Source organism: Mobula birostris, chromosome 3 (genome assembly GCF_030028105.1).
Source record: "Mobula birostris isolate sMobBir1 chromosome 3, sMobBir1.hap1, whole genome shotgun sequence".
NCBI classification, from domain to species: Eukaryota; Metazoa; Chordata; class Chondrichthyes; order Myliobatiformes; family Myliobatidae; genus Mobula; species Mobula birostris.
The window spans coordinates 1,463,877-1,484,101 of record NC_092372.1 but is presented as its reverse complement, the minus strand read 5'-3'; the positions used below and the strand labels follow the sequence as shown (position 1 = coordinate 1,484,101).

The 20,225-nt window shown below is 45.7% G+C and overlaps 1 protein-coding gene across 1 annotated transcript in view; it reads left to right on the top strand.

Moving 5' to 3' along the window:
- Positions 1-18,736, top strand: part of LOC140194833 (uncharacterized) — a 73,082-nt gene extending 54,346 nt beyond the window's left edge. Inside the window, 3 exon segments of the mRNA XM_072252106.1 lie at positions 35-88; positions 4,208-6,046; positions 6,408-18,736. Coding sequence (XP_072108207.1) covers positions 35-88; positions 4,208-6,046; positions 6,408-6,566 — 2,052 coding nt within the window. The 3' untranslated portion in view covers positions 6,567-18,736.
- Positions 18,737-20,225: the final 1,489 nt, after the last annotated feature.

Below are 20,225 nucleotides of genomic sequence, written 5' to 3'. Positions count from 1 at the left end.
CCGATCGAATGCGCAGGCGTCAGGGTTGCGGATCTTCCGAATATCACGCATGCGCTTAGTACACAATGGCCGCAGAGGCTTGATGCAGGTAAGTGTATCTCCGGGTGCATTTTTACCCCCGACTGCGGGGCAATTGCTGTGAACACAAAATATTCTGCAGATACTGGGGTCAAAGCAACGCGCACAACACGCTGGAGGAACTCAGCAGGTCAGGCAGCATCTGTGGAAACGATCAGTCGACGTTTCGGGTCGGAGTAGAAGAAGGCGGAACCATGAGGGAGGTGATGGGCAGCTGGGGGAGGGGGCAGAGTGACATAGAGATAGGGGAAGGGAGGGGGAGGGAATTACCGGAAGTTGGAGAATTCTACTTTCATACCAAGGGACTGGAGACTACCTAGACGGTATATGAGGTGTTGCTCCTCCAACTTGAGTTTAGCCTCATCATGGCAGTAGAGGAGGCCATGTATGGACATATCTGAATGGGAATGGGAAGCAGAGTTGAAGTGGGTAGCTACTGGGAGATCCTGTCTGTTGTGGCGGACGGAGCGGATGTGCTTGACGAAGCGGTCCCCCAATCTACGTCGGGTTTCACGGATGTGGAGGAGGCCGCCCCGGGAGCACCGGATGGGACGGAGTTCCCCTTGTCTTCACCCACCACCACACCAGCCTCTGGATCCAGCACATTATCCTCCGCAACTTCCGCCACCTTTAACAGGACCACACCACTAAGCACATCTTTCCCTCTCCACCCCTCTCCGCTTTCCGCAGGGATCGGTCCCTCCGTGACTCCCTGATCCACACGTCCCTCCCCACAGATCTCCCACCCGGCACTTATCCCAGTAAGCACAAGTGCTACACCTGTCCCTATACCACCTCTCTTCCCACCATTCAGGGCCCCAAACAGTCCTTCCAGGTGAGGCAACACTTCACTTGGGAGTCTGTTGGGGTCATCTATTGCATCCGGTGTTCCCAGTGCGGCCTCCTCTACATCGGTGAAACCCGACGCAGATTGGGGGACCACTTCGTTGAGCACCTCTGCTCCGTCTACCACTACAGACAGGATCTCCCAGTAGCCACCCACTTCAACTCTGCTTCCCACTCCCATTCAGATATGTCCATACATGGCCTCCTCTACTGCCATGATGAGGCTAAACTCAGGTTGGAGGAGCAACACCTCATATACCGTCTAGGTAGTCTCCAGCTCCTTGGTATGAACATAGAATTCTCCAACTTCCGGTAATTCCCTGCTCCTCCCTTCCTCTATCCCTACGTCACTCTGCCCCCTCCCTCAGCTGCCCATCACCTCCCTCATGGTTTCGCCTCCTCCTACTACCCATTGTGTTTTCCCCTATTCCTGCTTCACCTTTCCTGCCTATCACCTCCCTGCTTCCCCTCCCCCACCCCTTTATCTTTCCCCTTACTGGTTTTTCACCTGGTACCTACCAGCCTTCTCCTTCCCACCCTCTCCCCACCTTCTTTATGGGGGCTCTGCCCCTTCCCCCTACAGTCCGGACGAAGGGTTCTGGCCCGAAATGTCGACTGATCATTTCCACGGCTGCTGCCCGACCTGCTGAGTTCCTCCAGCGTGTTGTGAGTGTTGCAATTGCTGTGAACTCCGGACACTATGGCCCGCAATCCCGGGACAGTCCTGCTCTCTTCCCTCGGGCCCGGCTGATGAGCGAATGGGAACCGATGGATCTCTCAGACAGAGCTGAGCTCCAGCTATCTAAATGCGAGGATTAGAAACTCGGAGAAAGGGAACAAAATCTTTCCCTCAGCAGTTGAGAAAATCACCTTTGTTCTGCCTCCAATCACAAACAAGAGAAAATCTGCAGATGCTGCAAATCCAAGCAACACACACAAAATGCGAGGAACTCAACATTAGTACTCTTTTCCATAGATGCTGCCTGGCCTGCTGAGTTCCTCCAGCATTTTGTGTGTGTTGCTTGTTCTACCTTCTCTTGTTCTGGTCTTTTCTACCCGTGAGGACATGTCTTGACCCATTCTCTGTGGGAAGATAATGATAACAAACACCTTTGCCCTGGGCAATAAGTAGCTTTCACATCACAAATGTGCCAGATTCCAGTGAGACAGACTACTGCCCTTCCTTTCATATTCATTGGCATTGCCGTCAATGAGTTCACCACCGTCAGTCACCTGGGGGAGGGTTCAGGGGAAATATTTATGTATAATACAGAAACTGGTGTTACCTGTGTGTATTGTGGTGATGCAAAAGTTGCTGGAGAATTTGCAAGTGCGAAGAAGTGCAGTGACATTTGGAAATCTGACTCTTTAAGCAAACTCTTTAAGTGTCATTTAGCAAGCAAACCACATATGGACAATGCGCAAAAGCTCTGGTGAGAAAATCCTTCATTACCTGTTACGGGCCTGCTTCATAGTTTGTGTGAGAGTGCAGATGAACTCGATCGAACCCAGAGGAGATCAAAGTTCCTATCAACAGTGATTTACTAGCTGATAAAATGAATACCTCGCTATATAAAATTCACTGTGCACATGTTGTCACCGGGTAAAAAAATGCACAGTACAAGCTTTATGTGCACACTGGTCATTACAAATTAGAGGGGACATTGGTGGGAAGGTGGAGAGACTTCCAGTGTCCCTGATGCCCTCACCTACAAGAAGTGATCCTAATGCCATGAAATTCAAAGTAAATATGGAAAAAGAGAGGTCTAAACTACAGGTTGAAATTCTAAAGTGGAGAAAGGTCAATTTTGATGGTATTAGAAAGGATCTGACAAGTGTGGTTTGGGGCAGGCTGTTTTCTGGCAAAGGAGTACATGATAAGTGGGAGACCTTCAGAAGTGAAATTTTGAGGGTGAAGAGTTGTATGTGCCTGCCAAAATAAAAGTTGAAAGGTAACTGGTGCAGGGAACCTTGGTATTCAAGAGATATTGAGGCCTGGGATATTTTGTTCCTCTAAATGCCTCAGACCTTTGGGTGCTACCAAGACTCATTAATGACTTCAATATCAAAATTCCACACCCTGAGCTCATCTGACTTTTTTTTTAGTCATCTCTTGGTTTCCAAAAGCTTCCCAATAGTTTTTGCTCTATATTTTACCCTCTCTTTGGCTTTTATGTTGGCTTTGGCTTCTCATTTCAGTCACGGTTGTGTCCTCCTTCATTTCCAATGCTTCCACTTCTTTGGGATGTATCGATCACTCAGCTCCCGAATTGCTCCCAGAAACTCCAGTCATTGCTGCTTCGTTATCACTCCTACCTTTTCCCTTACAAACAAATTTGACCAGCTTCTCTGTCATAGAAACATGGAGAAGTTCAGTATGGAAACAGGCTATCTGGCCGATGTCAAAAATACATTTAAGTTGTCTAATGCAACTACCTGCACTGGGACCATCACCCTCCCTACCCCAACCATCCAGGCTCCCATCCAAACTTCTTTTAAATTGTGAAACCGAGCTCATGTTCACCACATGTGCTGACATCTCATTCCACACTCTCATGACCATTTCAGTAAAGTGCTTTTCCATGTTCCTGTTAAATTTTCACCTTCCCCACTTATCCGTGACCTCTGGTTTTCATCCCACCCAACCACAGTGGAAAAAGCTGCTTGCATTTACCCTATCTCTAGCCTCATAATTTTGTGTACTTCTAACAAATCCTCAAAGCAATCTATAATTTCCTTGTTTATGTTTAGAGCCTTTTTAGATGTATAAGATGATGAGGGGCATTGATTGTGTGGAGGTGTTTTCACCAGAGTTTTATTCCCAGGGCTGAAATGGCTAACACGAGGGGGCATAGTTTTAAGGTGCTTGGAAATAGATACCAAGGGGATGTCAGGGGTAAGTTTTTTTACACAGAGAGTGGTGGGTGCGTGGAATGCACTGCCGGCTATTTATGTGACAGTGTTTCACTTACTGTGGGGCCAGGCACCCACGCAGCTCAGTTGGAACAGGGAATAATACCAATGGAGAGAGTCACACTGAGCCAGGTCACAGATTGGAGATGGCAGAAATGTCCCATTCTTATAGAGACAGGAAGAGCATCAGAGAATTTGATGGTCATTCCAGATACCAGCACTGTGCCCAGTTAGAAGATGATTTCTCTCTCCAACTTGGGTTGAACTTCACTGTAACAGTGTGATGCCAGATCACACCTTGACAACTCAAGTGATCTCATCTGAAATGTTGTCCTAAACCCATTGATGGATTTTGTAAATCTTTTTGCAGGTTAAAAATGGCAAGGAATTTGTCCACGGGAATTTCAAACATAACACACCAGTTTTGCTGTCTCTGTCCAGATGTTTAAGAAGTGGAGCAAGGGATTCAGTCGATCATCCTTCCTGCTCAGACTGTGGGGAGGGATACACTCGATCATCTGACCGATTGGCATGCCTGTCATTTTACACAGGGGGGAACCCATTCATCTGTTCAGACAGTGGGAATGGATTCGATCAGTCACTTCAACTGAAGGTACATCAGCGGGTTCACACTGGGACAAGGCCATTCACCTGTTCTGTGTGTGAGAAGAGATTCAGTCGGTCTTCCCACCTGTGGACACAACAGTCAGTTCACACTGGGCAGAGGCTGGTCATCTGCTGAATTTGTGAGGAAGGATTCCCTCGGTCATCTGACCGAATGGCTCACCTGCAAGATCACACTGGGGAGTGGCCGTTCACCTGCTCAGACTGTGGGAAGGGATTCACTTGCTCATCTAAACTGAAGGTACATCAACAAGTTCACACTGGGGAGAGGCCGTTCACCTGCTCAGATTGTGGGAAGGGATTCACTTGCTCATCTAAACTGAAGGTACATCAGCGAGTCCACACCGGGGAGAGGCCATTCACCTGCTCAGACTGCGGAAAGGGATTCACTCAGTCATCCGAACTACTGGTACACAAGTCAGTTCACACTGGGGAGAGGCCGTTCACCTGCTCAGACTGTGGGAAGGGATTCACTCGGTCATATAAACTGAAGGTACATCAGCGAGTTCACACTGGAGAGAGGCCGTTCACCTGCTCAGACTGTGGGAAAGGATTCACTCGGTCATCCCACCTACAAGCACACTGGTCATTTCACACTGGGGAGCAGCCATTCACCTGCTTGGACTGTGGGAAGGGATTCACTTGCTCATCCCAACTGAAGGTGCATCAGCGAGTTCACACTGGGGAGAGGCCATTCACCTGCTCAGACTGTGGGAAGGGATTCACCCAGTCATCTAAACTGAAGGTACATCAGCGAGTTCACACTGGGGAGAGGCCATTCACCTGCTCAGACTGCGGGAAAGGATTCACTCAGTCATCCATCCTGATGTCTCACCAGCGAGTTCACACCAGGGAGCTGCCATTCACCTGTTCGGACTGTGGGAAGGGATTCACTTGCTCATCCCAACTGAAGGAACATGAGCGAGTTCACACTGGGGAGAGGCGGTTCACCTGCTCAGTGTGTGGGAAGGGATTCACTTGGTCAGCTCAACTGAAGGAACATCAGAGAGTTCACACTGGAGAGAGGCCGTTCACCTGCTCAGACTGCGGGAAGGGATTCACTTGTTCATATCAACTGAAGGTACATCAGCGAATTCACACTGGAGAGAGGCCGTTCACCTGCTCAGACTGTGGGAAGGGATTCACTCGGTCATCCCACCTACTGCTACACAGGTCTGTTCACACTGGGGAGAGGCCGTTCACCTGCTCAGTGTGTGGGAAGGGATTCACTCAGTCATCTAAACTGAAGGAACATCAGAGTGTTCACACTGGAGAGAGGCCGTTCACTTGCTCAGACTGCGGGAAGGGATTCACTCGGTCATCCCACCTACAAGCACACTGGTCAGTTCACACTGGGGAGTGGCCGTTCACCTGCTCGGACTGTGGGAAAGGATTCACCCAGTCATCCCACCTACAAGCACACCAGGCAGTTCACACTGGGAAGCGGCCATTCACCTGCTCAGACTGTGGGAAAGGATTCACTTTGCCATCTCAACTTAAGGTACATCAGCGTGTTCACACTGGGGAGAGGCCGTTCAGCTGCTCAGACTGTGGGAAAGGATTCACTTCGTCATCTCAACTTAAGGTACATCAGCGAGTTCACACTGGGGAGAAGCCGTTCACCTGCTCAATGTGTGGGAAGGGATTCAGTTGGTCATGTCAACTACAGAGACACCAGCGAGTTCACACTGGGTAGAGGCCAGTACCTTTATGGTACCTTTATGAAGTGATGGAGGGCATTCATTTGTTTGTGCTTTAAAGCATGATTTTGGTGAATGATTATATCTTTGTAAGTAATCAGATTGAGTTAAACTGCTGCAGGATCCTGGAATGTGTTGGATTGTGACAGGTTTCTCTTGGCATTCTCTGCACTTTCTGCCTAGTTTGTTAGTATTTCATGTTTTTTTTTTCCTTTTGTTAACCACCTTGTCCTGTATTTCCGCAAGGAACCCCTCTTTCTGGGAAGCGGTCTCCAACTCTGTCAGGTGCTCGATGCTTCCTTGTCACCATCTCGTCTGCTCAGATCATTGGGATGTCTCCCATGGAGGGTCATACTCATTCCACTGGTTAATGTTTTCTTCCATAGTGATGATTCATTTTTCTGAGTTGGCCTCTCATTTAAGTTGTCTGGTCTGTATTTCTTATCATGATTGCAGAGACACACATGGGGTGCTGAATCCTGCTAATGTTTGATGAAAATATATACTTAGTGGGTTTATCTGACTGTTGTGTGACTTTTTTCGTGTTATTTCTATTACTCCTTCTGTCCAATGTAGTGTTAATCTAAGTGGGTTTGAGTGTAAATAGTCTTTCCTAAAGTTTTCTAAAGTTCTTATTTATCTTTGTAAATTTTGCTGATTGAAATCAGACCAAGATATTTTTTATAAAAAAATGTCAATGTCGGTATTGATGAAAGTGTTTATTTCCTGTGTTGTATTTGTTAACTATTGAGCTCTGTTTGGCAGGGTTTTTTTAAGCCTTGAACTAAATTTTACATAAAAGATAGAATAGTACAGCACAGTACAGGCCCTTTGGCCCACAATGTTGTGCCAACCTTCAAACCCTGCCTCCCATATAAGCCCCCACCTTAAATTCCTCCATATACCTGTCTAGTAGTCTCTTAAACTTCACTAGTGTATCTGCCTCCACCACTGACTCAGGCAGTGCATTCCACGCACCAACCACTCTCTGAATAAAAAACCTTCCTCTAATATCCCCCTTGAACTTCCCACCTCTTACCTTAAAGCCATGTCCTCTTATATTGAGCGGTGGTGCCCTGGGGAAGAGGTGCTGGCTATCGACTCTATCTATTCCTCTTATTATCTTGTACACCTCTATCATGTCTCCTCTCATATTCCTTCTCTCCAAAGAGTAAAGCCCTAGCTCCCTTAATCTCTGATCATAATGCATACTTTCTAAACCAGGCAGCATCCTGGTAAATCTTCTCTGTACCCTTTCCAATGCTTCCCACATCCTTCCTATAGTGAGGTGACCAGAACTGGACACAGTACTCCAAGTGTGGCCTAACCAGAGTTTTATAGAGCTGCATCATTACATTGCGATTCTTAAACTCTATCCCTCGACTTATGAAAGCTAACACCCCATAAGCTTTCTTAACTACCCTATCCATCTGTGAGGCAACTTTCAGGGACATGTACCCCGAGATCCCTCTGCTCCTCCACACTACCAAGTATCCTGCCATTTACTTTGTACTCTGCCTTGGAGTTTGTCCTTCCAAAGTGTACCACCTCACACTTCTCTGGGTTGAATGCCATCTGCCACTTCTCAGCCCACTTCTGCATCTTATCAATGTCTCTCTGCAATCTTTGACAATCCTCTACACTATCTACAACACCACCAACCTTTGTGTCATCTGCAAACTTGCCAACCCACCCTTCTACCCCGACATCCAGGTCGTTAATAAAAATCACGAAAAGTAGAGGTCCCAGAACAGATCCTTGTGGGACACCACTAGTCACAATCCTCCAATCTGAATGAACCCCCTCCACCACCACCCTCTGCCTTCTGCAGGCAAGCCAATTCTGAATCCACGTGGCCAAATTTCCCTGGATCCCATGCCTTCTAACTTTCTGAATAAGCCTACTGTGTGGAACCTTGTCAAATGCCTTACTAAAATCCATATAGATCACAACCACTGCACTACCCTCATCTATATGCCTGGTTACCTCCTCAAAGAACTCTATCAGGCTTGTTAGACATGATCTGCCCTTCACAAAGCCATGCTGACTGTCCCTGATCAGACCATGATTCTCTAAATGCCTATAGATCCTATCTCTAAGAATCTTTTCCAACAGCTTTCCCACCACAGACGTAAGGCTCACTGGTCTATAATTACCTGGACTATCCCTACTACCTTTTTTGAACAAGGGGACAACATTCGCCTCCCTCCAATCCTCTGGTACCATTCCCGTGGACAACGAGGACATAAAGATCCTAGCCAGAGGCTCAGCAATCTCTTCTCTTGCCGCGTGGAGCAGCCTGGGGAATATTCCGTCAGGCCCCGGGGACTTACCTCCTTTCCCTTAATATCAACATGCTCCAGAACATCAACCTCACTCATATTGTTCTCACAATCATCAAGTTCGCTCTCATTGGTGAATACGGAAGAGAAGTATTCATTGAGGACTTCGCTCACTTCCACAGCCTCCAGGCACATCTTCCCACCTTTATCTCTAATCGGTCCTACCTTCACTCCTGTCATCCTTTTTTTCTTCACATAATTGAAGAATGCCTTGGGGTTTTCCTTTACCCTACTCGCCAAGGCCTTCTCATGCCCCCTTCTTGCTCTTCTCAGCCCCTTGTTAAGCTGCTTTCTTGCTTCCCTATATTCCTCAATAGACCCATCTGATCCTTGCTTCCTAAACCTCATGTATGCTGCCTTCTTCCACCTGACTAGATTTTCCACCTCACTTGTCACCCATGGTTCTTTCACCCTACCATTCTTTATCTTCCTCACCGGGACAAATTTATCCCTAACATTCCGCAAGAGATCTCTAAACATCAACCACAGGTCCATAGTACATTTCCCTGCAAAAATATCATCCCAATCCATACCTGCAAGTTCTAGCCTTATAGCCTCATAATTTGCCTTTCCCCAATTAAAAATTTTCCTGTCCCCTCTGATTCTATCCTTTTCCATGATAATGCTAAAGGCCAGGGAGTGGTGGTCACTGTCCCCCAGATGCTTACCCACTGAGTGACCTGTGACCTGACCCGGTTCATTACCTAGTACTAGATCTAGTATGGCATTCCCCCTGGTCGGCCTGTCCACATACTGTGACAGGAATCCGTCCTGGACACACTTAACAAACTCTGCCCCATCTAAACCCTTGGAACTAATCAGGTGCCAATCAATATTAGGGAAGTTAAAGTCACCCATAATAACAACCCTGTTATTTTTGCACCTTTCCAAAATCTGCCTCCCAATCTGCTCCTCTGTATCTCTGCTGCTACCAGGGGGCCTATAGAATACCCCCAATGGAGTAACTGCTCCCCTCCTGTTCCTGACTTCCACCCATATTGACTCAAAAGAGGATCCTGCTACATTACCCACCCTTTCTGTAGGTGTAATAGTATCCCTGACCAGTAATGCCACCCCTCCTCCCCTTTTTCCGCCTTCTCTATCCCTTTTAAAGCACTGAAATCCAGGAATATCGAGAATCCATTCCTGCCCTGGTGCCAGCCAAGTCTCTGTAATGGCCACTACATCATAATTCCATTGACGTATCCAAGCTCTCAGTTCATCACCTTTGTTCCTGATGCTTCTTGCGTTGAGGTACACACATTTCAGCCCTTCTACCTTACTGTCTTTACACCGTTAATTCTGCTTCTCTTTCCTCAAAGCCTCTCTGTATGTTAGATCTGGCTTTACTCCATGCATTTCTTTCACTGCTCTATCGCTCTGGGTCCCATCCTCCTCGCAAATTAGTTTAAACCCTCCCCAACCATGCTAGCAAACCTACCTGCAAGGATTTTGCTCCCCGTCAAATTTAGGTGCAACCCATCCAATCTGTACAGGTCCCACCTTCCCCAGAAGAGATCCCAATGATCTAAAAATCTAAAACCCTGCTCCCTGCACCAACTCTTCAGCCACGCATTCAACTGCCATCTCCTCCAATTCTTACCATCACTGTCACGTAGCACTGGCAGCAATCCTGAAAATGCCACCCTTGAGGTCCTGTTCTTCAGCCTTCTGCCTAGTTCCCGAAACTCACACTTCAGAACCTCATCCCTCTTCCTGCCTATGTCGTTGGTCCCAACATGTATCACGACTTCTGGTTGCTTTCCCTCTCGTACCAGGATGTCGTGCACCCAGTCAGAAACATCCCGGACCCTGGCACCCGGGAGGCAACAAACCATGCGGGTGTCCTTCTCACATCCACAAAATCTCCTGTCTGCTCCCCTGACTATAGAGTCTCCAGTGACGAAAGCTCTCCTCTTCTCCGTCCCACCCTTCTGCACCACAGGGTCAGACTCAGTGCCGGAGGCCCTGCCACCGTGGCTCACACCTGGTCGGTCGTTCCCGCCAACAGTATCCAAGACGGTAAACTTACTATTCAGGGGAATGGCTGCAGGGGTGCTCTGCACTACCTGTCTGCTCACCTTCGCTTTCCCCCCTCTGACTGTCACCCAACGACCTGCTTCCGACAGCCTAGGTGTGACTACCTCCCTGTAGCTCTCATCTTTGACTGCCTCATTCTCCCTTATGAGTCGAAGGTCATCTAGCTGCTGCTCCAGATTCCTTACACGGTCTTCCAGATCGCCCAGCCATATGCACTTCTGGCAGATGTGACTCTGTGGGAGAGGGGCGTTCCCCCAAGACTGCCACATCTCACATGAGAGGCACATCACCGTCTCAGGAGACATTGTAAAAACTAACTGCGAGCTAGCTTGTCCTCCGCCTCTTCTCGTCGAGGCCTCTCAAGTCAAAGCCTCAAAGCTCCACTCCTTCACTGGCCCACTCAATCACTGGCTGCTTCGCTTGAGCTATCCCTCTACTTATCTCTTTGAGCTTTTCAAAATGTTTGGTCACCTGACCTCGACTGCCCAGTCAGCTGCTTTCTGCTGAGTCTGACCTATTCAAATCTTGATTGACTTGATTGCACAAACCAACTGCCAAAACAGCCAGAATCTCTCGAGTCAAAGCCTCAAAGCTCCATTCCTTCACTGGCCCACTCACGCATTGGCCGCTTTCCACTGTCAAAGGTTTTCCCTATTTCGCACTACTTTCTATTTTCTTTGTTTGTTGATATTCCACATACCTGGGTATCAAAAGTCCTGATGAAAGGTCTTGGACCGAAATGTTGATTCCCATCCACAGATGCTGCCTGATGTGCTGAGCTCCTCCAGCACTTTGTGTGTAGTTCTCTGGATTTCTAGCATCTGCAGGTCCTCTTGTTTCCCAGATACTTATATGTTTCTTGAAGGAACAAGCTGGTAGTAGGGTTGTGTGGCTCTGTTGGTAAAATATTAAATAAAATCATTGGAAAGAGGTGGCATAAGGTTGGAAGGTGTAGAATCTGTGGGTTGAATTAAAGGAACAGCAAATGTAAAGATAAAATCCCTGATGTGAATTGTATAGAGACCTCAAAACAGTAGTAAGTACAATGGGAGATAGAAAATGTGTGCCAATCAGCTATTCTGGATTGGGCGTTGTAATGAACCAGAATTAATTAGGTCATTTAAGTTCAAAGAACCCGTAGGGGCAAGTGATCTTGATATGATTGAATTCACCCTGGCATTTCAGAAGGAGAAGCTAAAGTCAGATGTGGAATAAAGAGAATTAGAGAGACATGAGAGAAAAAGTTGTTCAAAATTGATTTGAAAAGAACACGGGTAGGGATGAAAACAGAGCAGCAATGGCTGGAATTTCTCAAAGCAATTCGGAAGGCACAGGATATATATATCACAAAGAGGAAGTAATATTCTAAAGGTGAGGTGACAAAACCGTGGCTGACAAGAGAACATAAAAAAAAAGAGGGCACAGAGCAGAAATTACTAGGAAGTTAGAGAATTGGGAAGCTTTTAAAAACCAACTGAATGCAACTAAAATAATTAAGAAGGAAAAGATGGAATACTTAGGTGAGGTAGCCAGTAATATGAAAGAGGATACCAAATTTTTCTTCAGGTGCATATAGTGTAAAAGAGAGGCGGAAGTGAATATTGGACCACTGAAAAATGATGCTGGAGAGGTGGTAATGGGGTGGGGATGCAAGGTGATGGCAGATGAACGGAATAAGTATTGTACATCACTCTGATCTGTCGAAGATATTGGCAGCAATATGGAAGTCCCAGATGTCAGTGGTCAGAATGTGTAAAGTTATGTTACTCGGGAGAAGGTTCTTGGGAAACAGAGATGGTCTGAACGTAAATAGGTCACCTGGACCAGATGGTGTAGACCCCAGAGATCTGAAAGAGGTGGCTGAAGAGATGTGGAGGCGTTAACAATGATCTTTCAAGAATCATGAAGGAAATTATATCCTAAGAAGTATTTTCCTTCACTACTCCCCCTCTCCCAGTTTCACCTGTCGCCTACCACTACTTCCACCCCTTTCACCCCAACACTTCTTCCTCTGACATCCCATCTGTTTTTCCCAGTCCTGATGAAGGGTCTCGGCCCGAAACGTCGACTGTTCACTATTCCCCATATTTGCTGCCTGGCCTCCTAGGTTCCTCCAGCATTTTCTGTATGTGTTGCTTGGATTTCCAGCATCCACAGATTTTCTCCTGTTTTTGATAAAAGCAAAAGCAGGGTCATATAATATAGCAAGAAAATAGTGGGAAGTTAGAGGATTGGAATGCTTTTATATAACCAGCAGGAGACAACTAAAATAAAACACACACGAGAGACAAGATGAAAAATTAAGATAAGTGAGCGAATAATATTAAGTATCAAAAATTGTTCATATATATGAAGAGTAAAAGAGAGGCAAGAGTTGGTATTGTACCGCTGGAAGATGATGCTGACGAGTTAGTAATAGAGAAAAGAAATAGTGGCCGAATGTAATACTGTAAGTATTTTGTATCAATCTTCACTGTATAAGACACTAGCAGTATAAGGCCATGAGACATAGGAGCAGAATTAGGCCATTCAGCCCATTAAGTCTGTTCTGCCATTCTATTGTGGCTGATCCCGCTTCTCACTCAACCCCATGCACCTGCCTCCTCAGCACATCCTGTAATGCCCTGACTGATCAGCAAACTATTAGCTTCTGCCTTAAATGTACTCACAGACTTGGTCCCCACTGCCGTCTGTGTCACAGAATTCCACAGATTCACTGCTCTCTGACTAAATAAAATCCTCCTTAACTACTCTAAAAGGTCGCTCCTCAGTTTTGAGGCTGTGCCCTCTGTTACAGCTACCCCCACCATAAGAAAAGTCCTAAACTTATCCACCCTGTCTAGACCTTTCCACGTTCGGTGGGTTTCAGTAAGATTTAACAATCCCCCCCCACAGCCGCATTTATTAAACATAAATCAGTGCAGGAGTACAGGCCCAAGGCTGGCAAACGCTCCTCATATCTTAACCCCTTCATTCCCAGAATCATCTTCTTGAACATCCTCTGGACTCTCTTCAATGACAACACACATTTTCTGAGATATGGGTCCCACATACTCTAACTCTAATGGAATATTGGCCTTCATTGCTAGAGGGATTGAATTCAAGAGCAGGGAGGTCATGCTGCAACTCTAGAGAGTACTGGTGAGGCCGCACCTGGAGTACTGTGTGCAGTTCTGCTCTCCATACTTGAGGAAGGATATACTGGCTTTGAAGGCAGTGCAGAGGAGTTCCAGGGATGAAGGGGTTAACCTATGAGGAGAGATTGAGTCGCCTGGGACTATATTCTCTGGAGTTCAGAAGAATGAGAGGGGTCTTATAGAAGCATACAAAATTTTGAAAGGGATAGATAAGATTGAAGTTGGGAAGTTGTTTCCATTGGTAGGTGAAACTAGAACTAGGGGACATTGCCTCAAGGTTCAGGAGAGAAGATTTAGGGTGGAGATGAGGAGAAACTGTTTTTCCCAGAAAGTGGTGAATCTGTGGAATTCTCTGCCCAGGGAAGCAGTTGAGGCTTCCTCACTAGGTATATTTAAGATAGTTAGATAGGTTTTTACATAGTAAGGGAATTAGGGGTTTTGGGGAAAAGGCAGGTAGATGGAGCTGAGATTACGGACAGATCAGCCATGATCTTATTGAATGGCGGGGCAGGCTTGATGGACTGGATAGCCTACTCCTGCTCCTATTTCTTACATTCTTATTTTCTCAAGTGCGACCTAAGTAGTGTCTTATAAAGTATCAGTATTATCTCCTTCCTTATATATTCTACTTCACTTTAAATAACTGCCAGCATTGCCTTCTTTACCACGGACTCAACCTGTAAATTAACCTTCTGGAAGTCTTGCCCAAGGACTCATATTTCCTTCTGTAATTCTGTTGTTTGAACCTTCTCCCCAATCAGATAATAGTTCACTATTGTTCCTTTTGCCAAAATGCATTATTGTACATTTCCCAATATTCCACCTGCCACTTTTTTGGCTGTTCTTCAAAATTTGTCTTGTGTCCTGCTGCAATCCGCATTGCTTCCTCAGCACTACCAGCGTCTCCACCAATCTTTGTATCATTCGCAAACCTTGCCACAAAGCCATCAGGTCCATTATCCAAATCATTGACAAACAATGTGAATAATAGCAGACCGAATACTGACCCCTGAAGATCACTAGTCACTACTTAGCCAACCAGAAAGGGTCCCTTTTATTCCCACTCGCTGTCTCTTGTCTGTCAGCCATTCCTCTATCTGTGTTTCTTCTGATTTTTATCCTTTTAAGCAGTCTCATGTGTTACACGTTATCAGATGCCTTCTGAAAATTCAAGTAAATGACATCCACTGCCTCCTGTTTGTCCACCCTGCTTATGACTTCCTTGAAGAACTCTTAACAGATTGGTCAGGCAAGATTTCCCTGTACGGAAGCTATGCTGACTTTGATTTACTTTATCATTAGTCTCCTAGTACCCCAAAACCTCATCTGTTATAATAGACTCCAACACTTTCCCAGCCACTGGGGTTAGGCTAATTGGACTATAATCTGCTTTCTTTTGCCTTCCTCCCTTCTCAAAGAGTGGATTGACATTTGCAATCTTCCTGTCCCCCGGGACCATACCAGAATCAAGTGATTCTTGACAGGTCATGACCAATGCATCTGTTATCACTTCGGCAACCTCTCTCAGGACTCTGGGATGCAGTCCATCTGATCCAAGTGACATATCCGCTTTAAGAACCTGAGTTTGCCTAGCACGTTTAACAGTGCAATAGCATTGGCACTCACTCCTGCTCCCTGACACTCACGGATCTCTGGCACACTGCTGGTGTCTTCCACAGAGAAGAAGGATGCAAAGTACCTATCAAGTTCATCTACCATCTCTTCCCCATTTCTACCCCATGAGCATCATTCTCCAGTGGTCCGATATCAACTCTCGCCTCCCTTTCGCACTTTTTATAACTGATTTATATTACTGTCTAGTTTGCCGTCATATTTCACCTTTCCCCTTATACCTTTTTTTAATTTGCCTGTTGTTGGATTTTAAAAGCTACCCAATTATCTAACTTTCTACTCACTTTTGCTGCCTTATATGCTTTTATACAGTCCTTGACTTCCTTTGTCAACCACGGTAGCCTAGCACCGCTGCTTGAGAACTACTTCTGCCATACATAGAAACATAGAAAATAGGTGCAGGAGTAGGCCATTCGGCCCTTTAAGCCTGCACCGCCATTTATTATGATCATGGCTGATCATCCAACTCAGAACCCCGCCCCAGCCTTCCCTCCATACCCCCTGACCCCCGTAGCCACAAGGGCCATATCTAACTCCCTCTTAAATATAGCCAATGAACTGGCCTCAACTGCTTCCTGTGGCAGAGAATTCCACAGATTCACCACTCTCTGTGTGAAGAAGTTTTTCCTAATCCCGGTCCTAAAAGGCTTCCCCTCTATCCTCAAACTGTGGCCCCTCGTTCTGGACTTCCCCAACATCGGGAACAATCTTCCTGCATGTAGCCTGTCCAATCCCTTTAGGATCTTATACGTTTCAATCAGATCCCCCCTCAATCTTCTAAATTCCAACGAGTACAAGCCCAGTTCATCCAGTCTTTCTTCATATGAAAGTCTTGCCATCCCAGGAATCAATCTGGTGAACCTTCTTTGTACTCCCTCTATGGCAAGGATGTCTTTCCTCAGATTAGGGGACCAAAACTGCACACAATACTCCAGGTGGGGTCTCACCAAGGCCTTGTACAACTGCAGTAGTACCTCCCTGCTCCTGTACTCGAATCCTCTCGCTATAAATGCCAGCATACCATTCGCCTTTTTCACCGCCTGCTGTACCTGCATGCCCACTTTCAATGACTGGTGTATAATGACACCCAGGACTCGTTGCACCTCCCCTTTTCCTAATCGGCCACCATTCAGATAATAATCTGTTTTCCTATTTTTGCCACCAAAGTGGATAACTTCACATTTATCCACATTAAATTGCATCTGCCATGAATTTGCCCACTCACCCAACCTATCCAAGTCACCCTGCATCCTCTTCGCATCCTCCTCACAGCTAACACTGCCCCCCAGCTTCGTGTCTATCTTGTACATTATGAACTATTCCCAGAAACGTCAGCCATTTCTGCTCTGGCGTCATCCCCACCAGTATCCTTCTCCAATCCACTGGGGAATCACCTCTGGCATGCCTCTGTAATTCCCTTCGTTCCATTGCAATAGTACACATGTGACCTATGCTTCTCCCTCACAAATTGCAGTAGGAATTCAATCGTATTATGATCACTGCCTTCTAATGGTTCCTTTACATGAACCTCCCTCGTAAGATCAGGGATACTACACAACATCCAATCTAAGATAGCAGTTCCCCGAGTAGGCTCAACCATCAGCTGCTCTAAAAAGCCATTTCTTTAGCATTCAATACTGTCAAGGCGGATCAACCCGATGCAAGAACACCAGTACCACAGATACAATAACACACGCAATTCTTTCTCAAACTTTTACTCATGGTTTTCAAGAGATATTAGAAACTTGGTTCAGAAAAAGAGAGGGATCTTCAATAAATATAGGCAGCTTGGAGTTAATGAGGTACTCAAGGAATATGAAGAATGTAAAAAGAATCTTATGAAAGAAATTAGAAAAGCTAAAAGAAGATACGAGGCTGCTTTGGCAAGTTTAAGGTGAAAATAAATCCAAAGGGTTTCTACAGTTATGTTAGTGGCAAAAGGATAGTGAGGGATAAAATTGGTCTCTTGGAGAATCAGAGTGGACGGCTATGTGAGGAGCCAGAAGAGATGGGGGAGATTTTGAACAATTTCTTTTCTTTGGTATTCACTAAGGAGAAGGATATTGAATTGTGTAAGGTAAAGGAAACAAGTAGGGTAGTTATGGAAAGTATGACAATTAAAGAAGAGGAAGTACTGGCACTTTTAAGGAATATAAAAGTGGATAAGTCTCCTGGTCCGGACAAGATGTTCCCTAGGACTTTGAGGGAAGTTAGTGTAGAAATAGCAGGGGCTCTGACAGAAATATTTCAAATGTCATTAGAAATGGGAATGGTGCCGGAGGATTGGCGTATTGCTCATGTGGTTCCATTGTTTAAAAAGGGTCCTAAGAGTAAACTTGGCAATTATTGGCCTGTGAGTTTGACGTCAGTGGTGGGTAAATTGATGGAAAGTATTCTTAGGGATGGTATATATAATTATCTGGATAGACAGGGTCTGATTAGGAACAGTCAACATGGATTTGTGCATGGAAGGTCATGTTTGACAAATCTTATTGAATTCTTTGAAGAGGTTACTAAGAAAGTTGATGAGGGTAAAACGGTGGATGTTGTCTACATGGACTTCAGTAAGGCCTTTGACAAGGTTCCACACGGAAGGTTAGTTAGGAAGGTTCAATCGTTAGGCATTAATATGGAAGTAGTAAAATGGATTCAACAGTTGCTAGATGGGAGACGCCAGAGAGTAGTGGTGGATAACTGTGTGTCAGATTGGAGGACGGTGTGTAGCGGTGTGCCTCAGGAATCTGTACTGGGTCCAATGTTGTTTGTAATATATATTAATGATCTGGATGATGGGGTGGTAAATTGGATTAGTAAGTATGCAGATGATACTAAGATAAGAGTTGACGTAGTTACACTTTTTCCATTGAGAGTGGGGAAGATTCAAACAAGAGGACATGGGTTGAGAATTAGAGGACAAAAGTTTAGGGGTAACATGAGGGGGAACTTCTTTACTCAGAGAGTGGTAGCTGTGTGGAATGAGCTTCCAGAAGAAGTGGTTGAGGCAGGTTCTATGTTGTTGTTTAAAGTTAAATTGGATAGAGATATGGACAGGAAAGAAATGGAGGGTTATGGGCTGAGTGCAGGTTGGTGGGACTAGGATAGGGTAAGAGTTTGGCACAGACTAGAAGGGCCGAGATGGCCTGTTTCCGTGCTGTAATTGTTATATGGTTATATGGTTAACTAATGTTAATGGTTAAGGCTAACAAAATGGCGTCTCTGTAGCGTTATAATGAAATGGCTTCTCTGTAATGTTAACTAATGATGTAATGGGTCACTGTAACTGAAATGTTTGGGTTTTAACTGCAGATAAGGGGGGAACTAACCAATGGAGTGTTTGTTATGATAAATATACTGATTTGGCGCCTTTATTTTATCTGTTTCTACAAACACACCACTGAGAAATAACTATAAAGTTCAATCATTTACTCACACATTGTGTATTGTTTGATATTTTGTGTTGTGGGCTTATACTGGGATGCATCGCACCGTATCCACACCAAAGCAATCGCACTGTTGGCAGGGTCGACGGCATTTCACCCTTGGCGAACGGGAGTCAATTGGGGAACAGACGCTACACTGTGGGGTTACTCGTCCGCTATACTTATATATCCGGTTCCTGCGCATACGTTTCAGTAACTTTCCCACTACTGCTGTCAAGCTCACCAATGTATTATTTCCTAGTTTATTTTTAGTGCCTGGCTTGAACAGTGCAACAACATTGGCTATCCTTCAATCCTCCAGTACCTCACCTGTCACTAATGATGATTTAAATATCTGTGCTTGGGCCCCCACAATTTCTGCATTTTTCTTCCGCAGGATCCTTGGGAACAATCTGTTAGGCCCTGGGGAATTTATCCACGCTAATTTTCCTTAAGACCTCCCTCCACCTCTGTAATCTGCACAGGGTCCATGAAGTTGATGCTGCTTTGCCTCACTTCTGTAGACTCTGTGTCCATCTACTGAGTAAATGCAGATGCAAAAATACTACTTAAAATCTCCACCATCTATTTGTCTCCTCATATAGATTACCATTCTGATTGTCCAGAGTGGGCATGTTTCTGTACTGACCTCCTCCATGGTTCTTTGACACAGAAGCTTGCCAAAGTTGATTGGAAGGGGAAACTGGTAGGAATGACAATGGAGCAGCAATGGCTGGAGTTTCTGGGAGTAATTTGGGAGCTGAGTGATAGATACATCCCAAAGAAGTGGAAGCATTGGAAAGGCAGGAAGACACAACCGTGGCTGAAATGAGAAGCCAAAGCCAACGTAGAATTGGCTGGCAAAAGGGCAGGAATGGATTCTCAATATTCCTGGATCTCAGTGCTTTAAAAGGGATAGAGAGGGCGGAAAAAGGGGAGGAGGGGTGGCATTACTGGTCAGGGATACTATTACAGCTACAGAAAGGGTGGCTAATGTAGCAGGATCCTCTTTTGAATCAGTATGGGTGGAAGTCAGGAACAGGAAGGGAGCAGTTACTCTATTGGGAGTATTCTGTAGGCCCCCTGGTAGCAGCAGAGATACAGAGGAGCAGATTGGGAGGCAGATTTTGGAAAGGTGCAAAAATAACAGGGTTGTTTAACTTCCCTAATATTGATTGGCACCGGATTAGTTCCAAGGGTTTAGATGGGGCAGAGTTTGTTAAAGTGTGTCCAGGACGGATTCCTGTCACAGTATGTGGACAGGCCGACTGGGGGAATGCCATACTAGATCTAGTACTAGGTAATGAAACGGGTCAGGTCACAGATCTCTCAGTGGGTGAGCATCTGGGGGACAGTGACCACCGCTCCCTGGCCTTTAGCATTATCATGGAAAAGGATAGAATCAGGACAGGAAAATTTTTAATTGGGGAAAGGCAAATTATGAGGCTATAAGGCTAGAACTTGCGGGTGTGAATTGGGATGATGTTTTTGCAG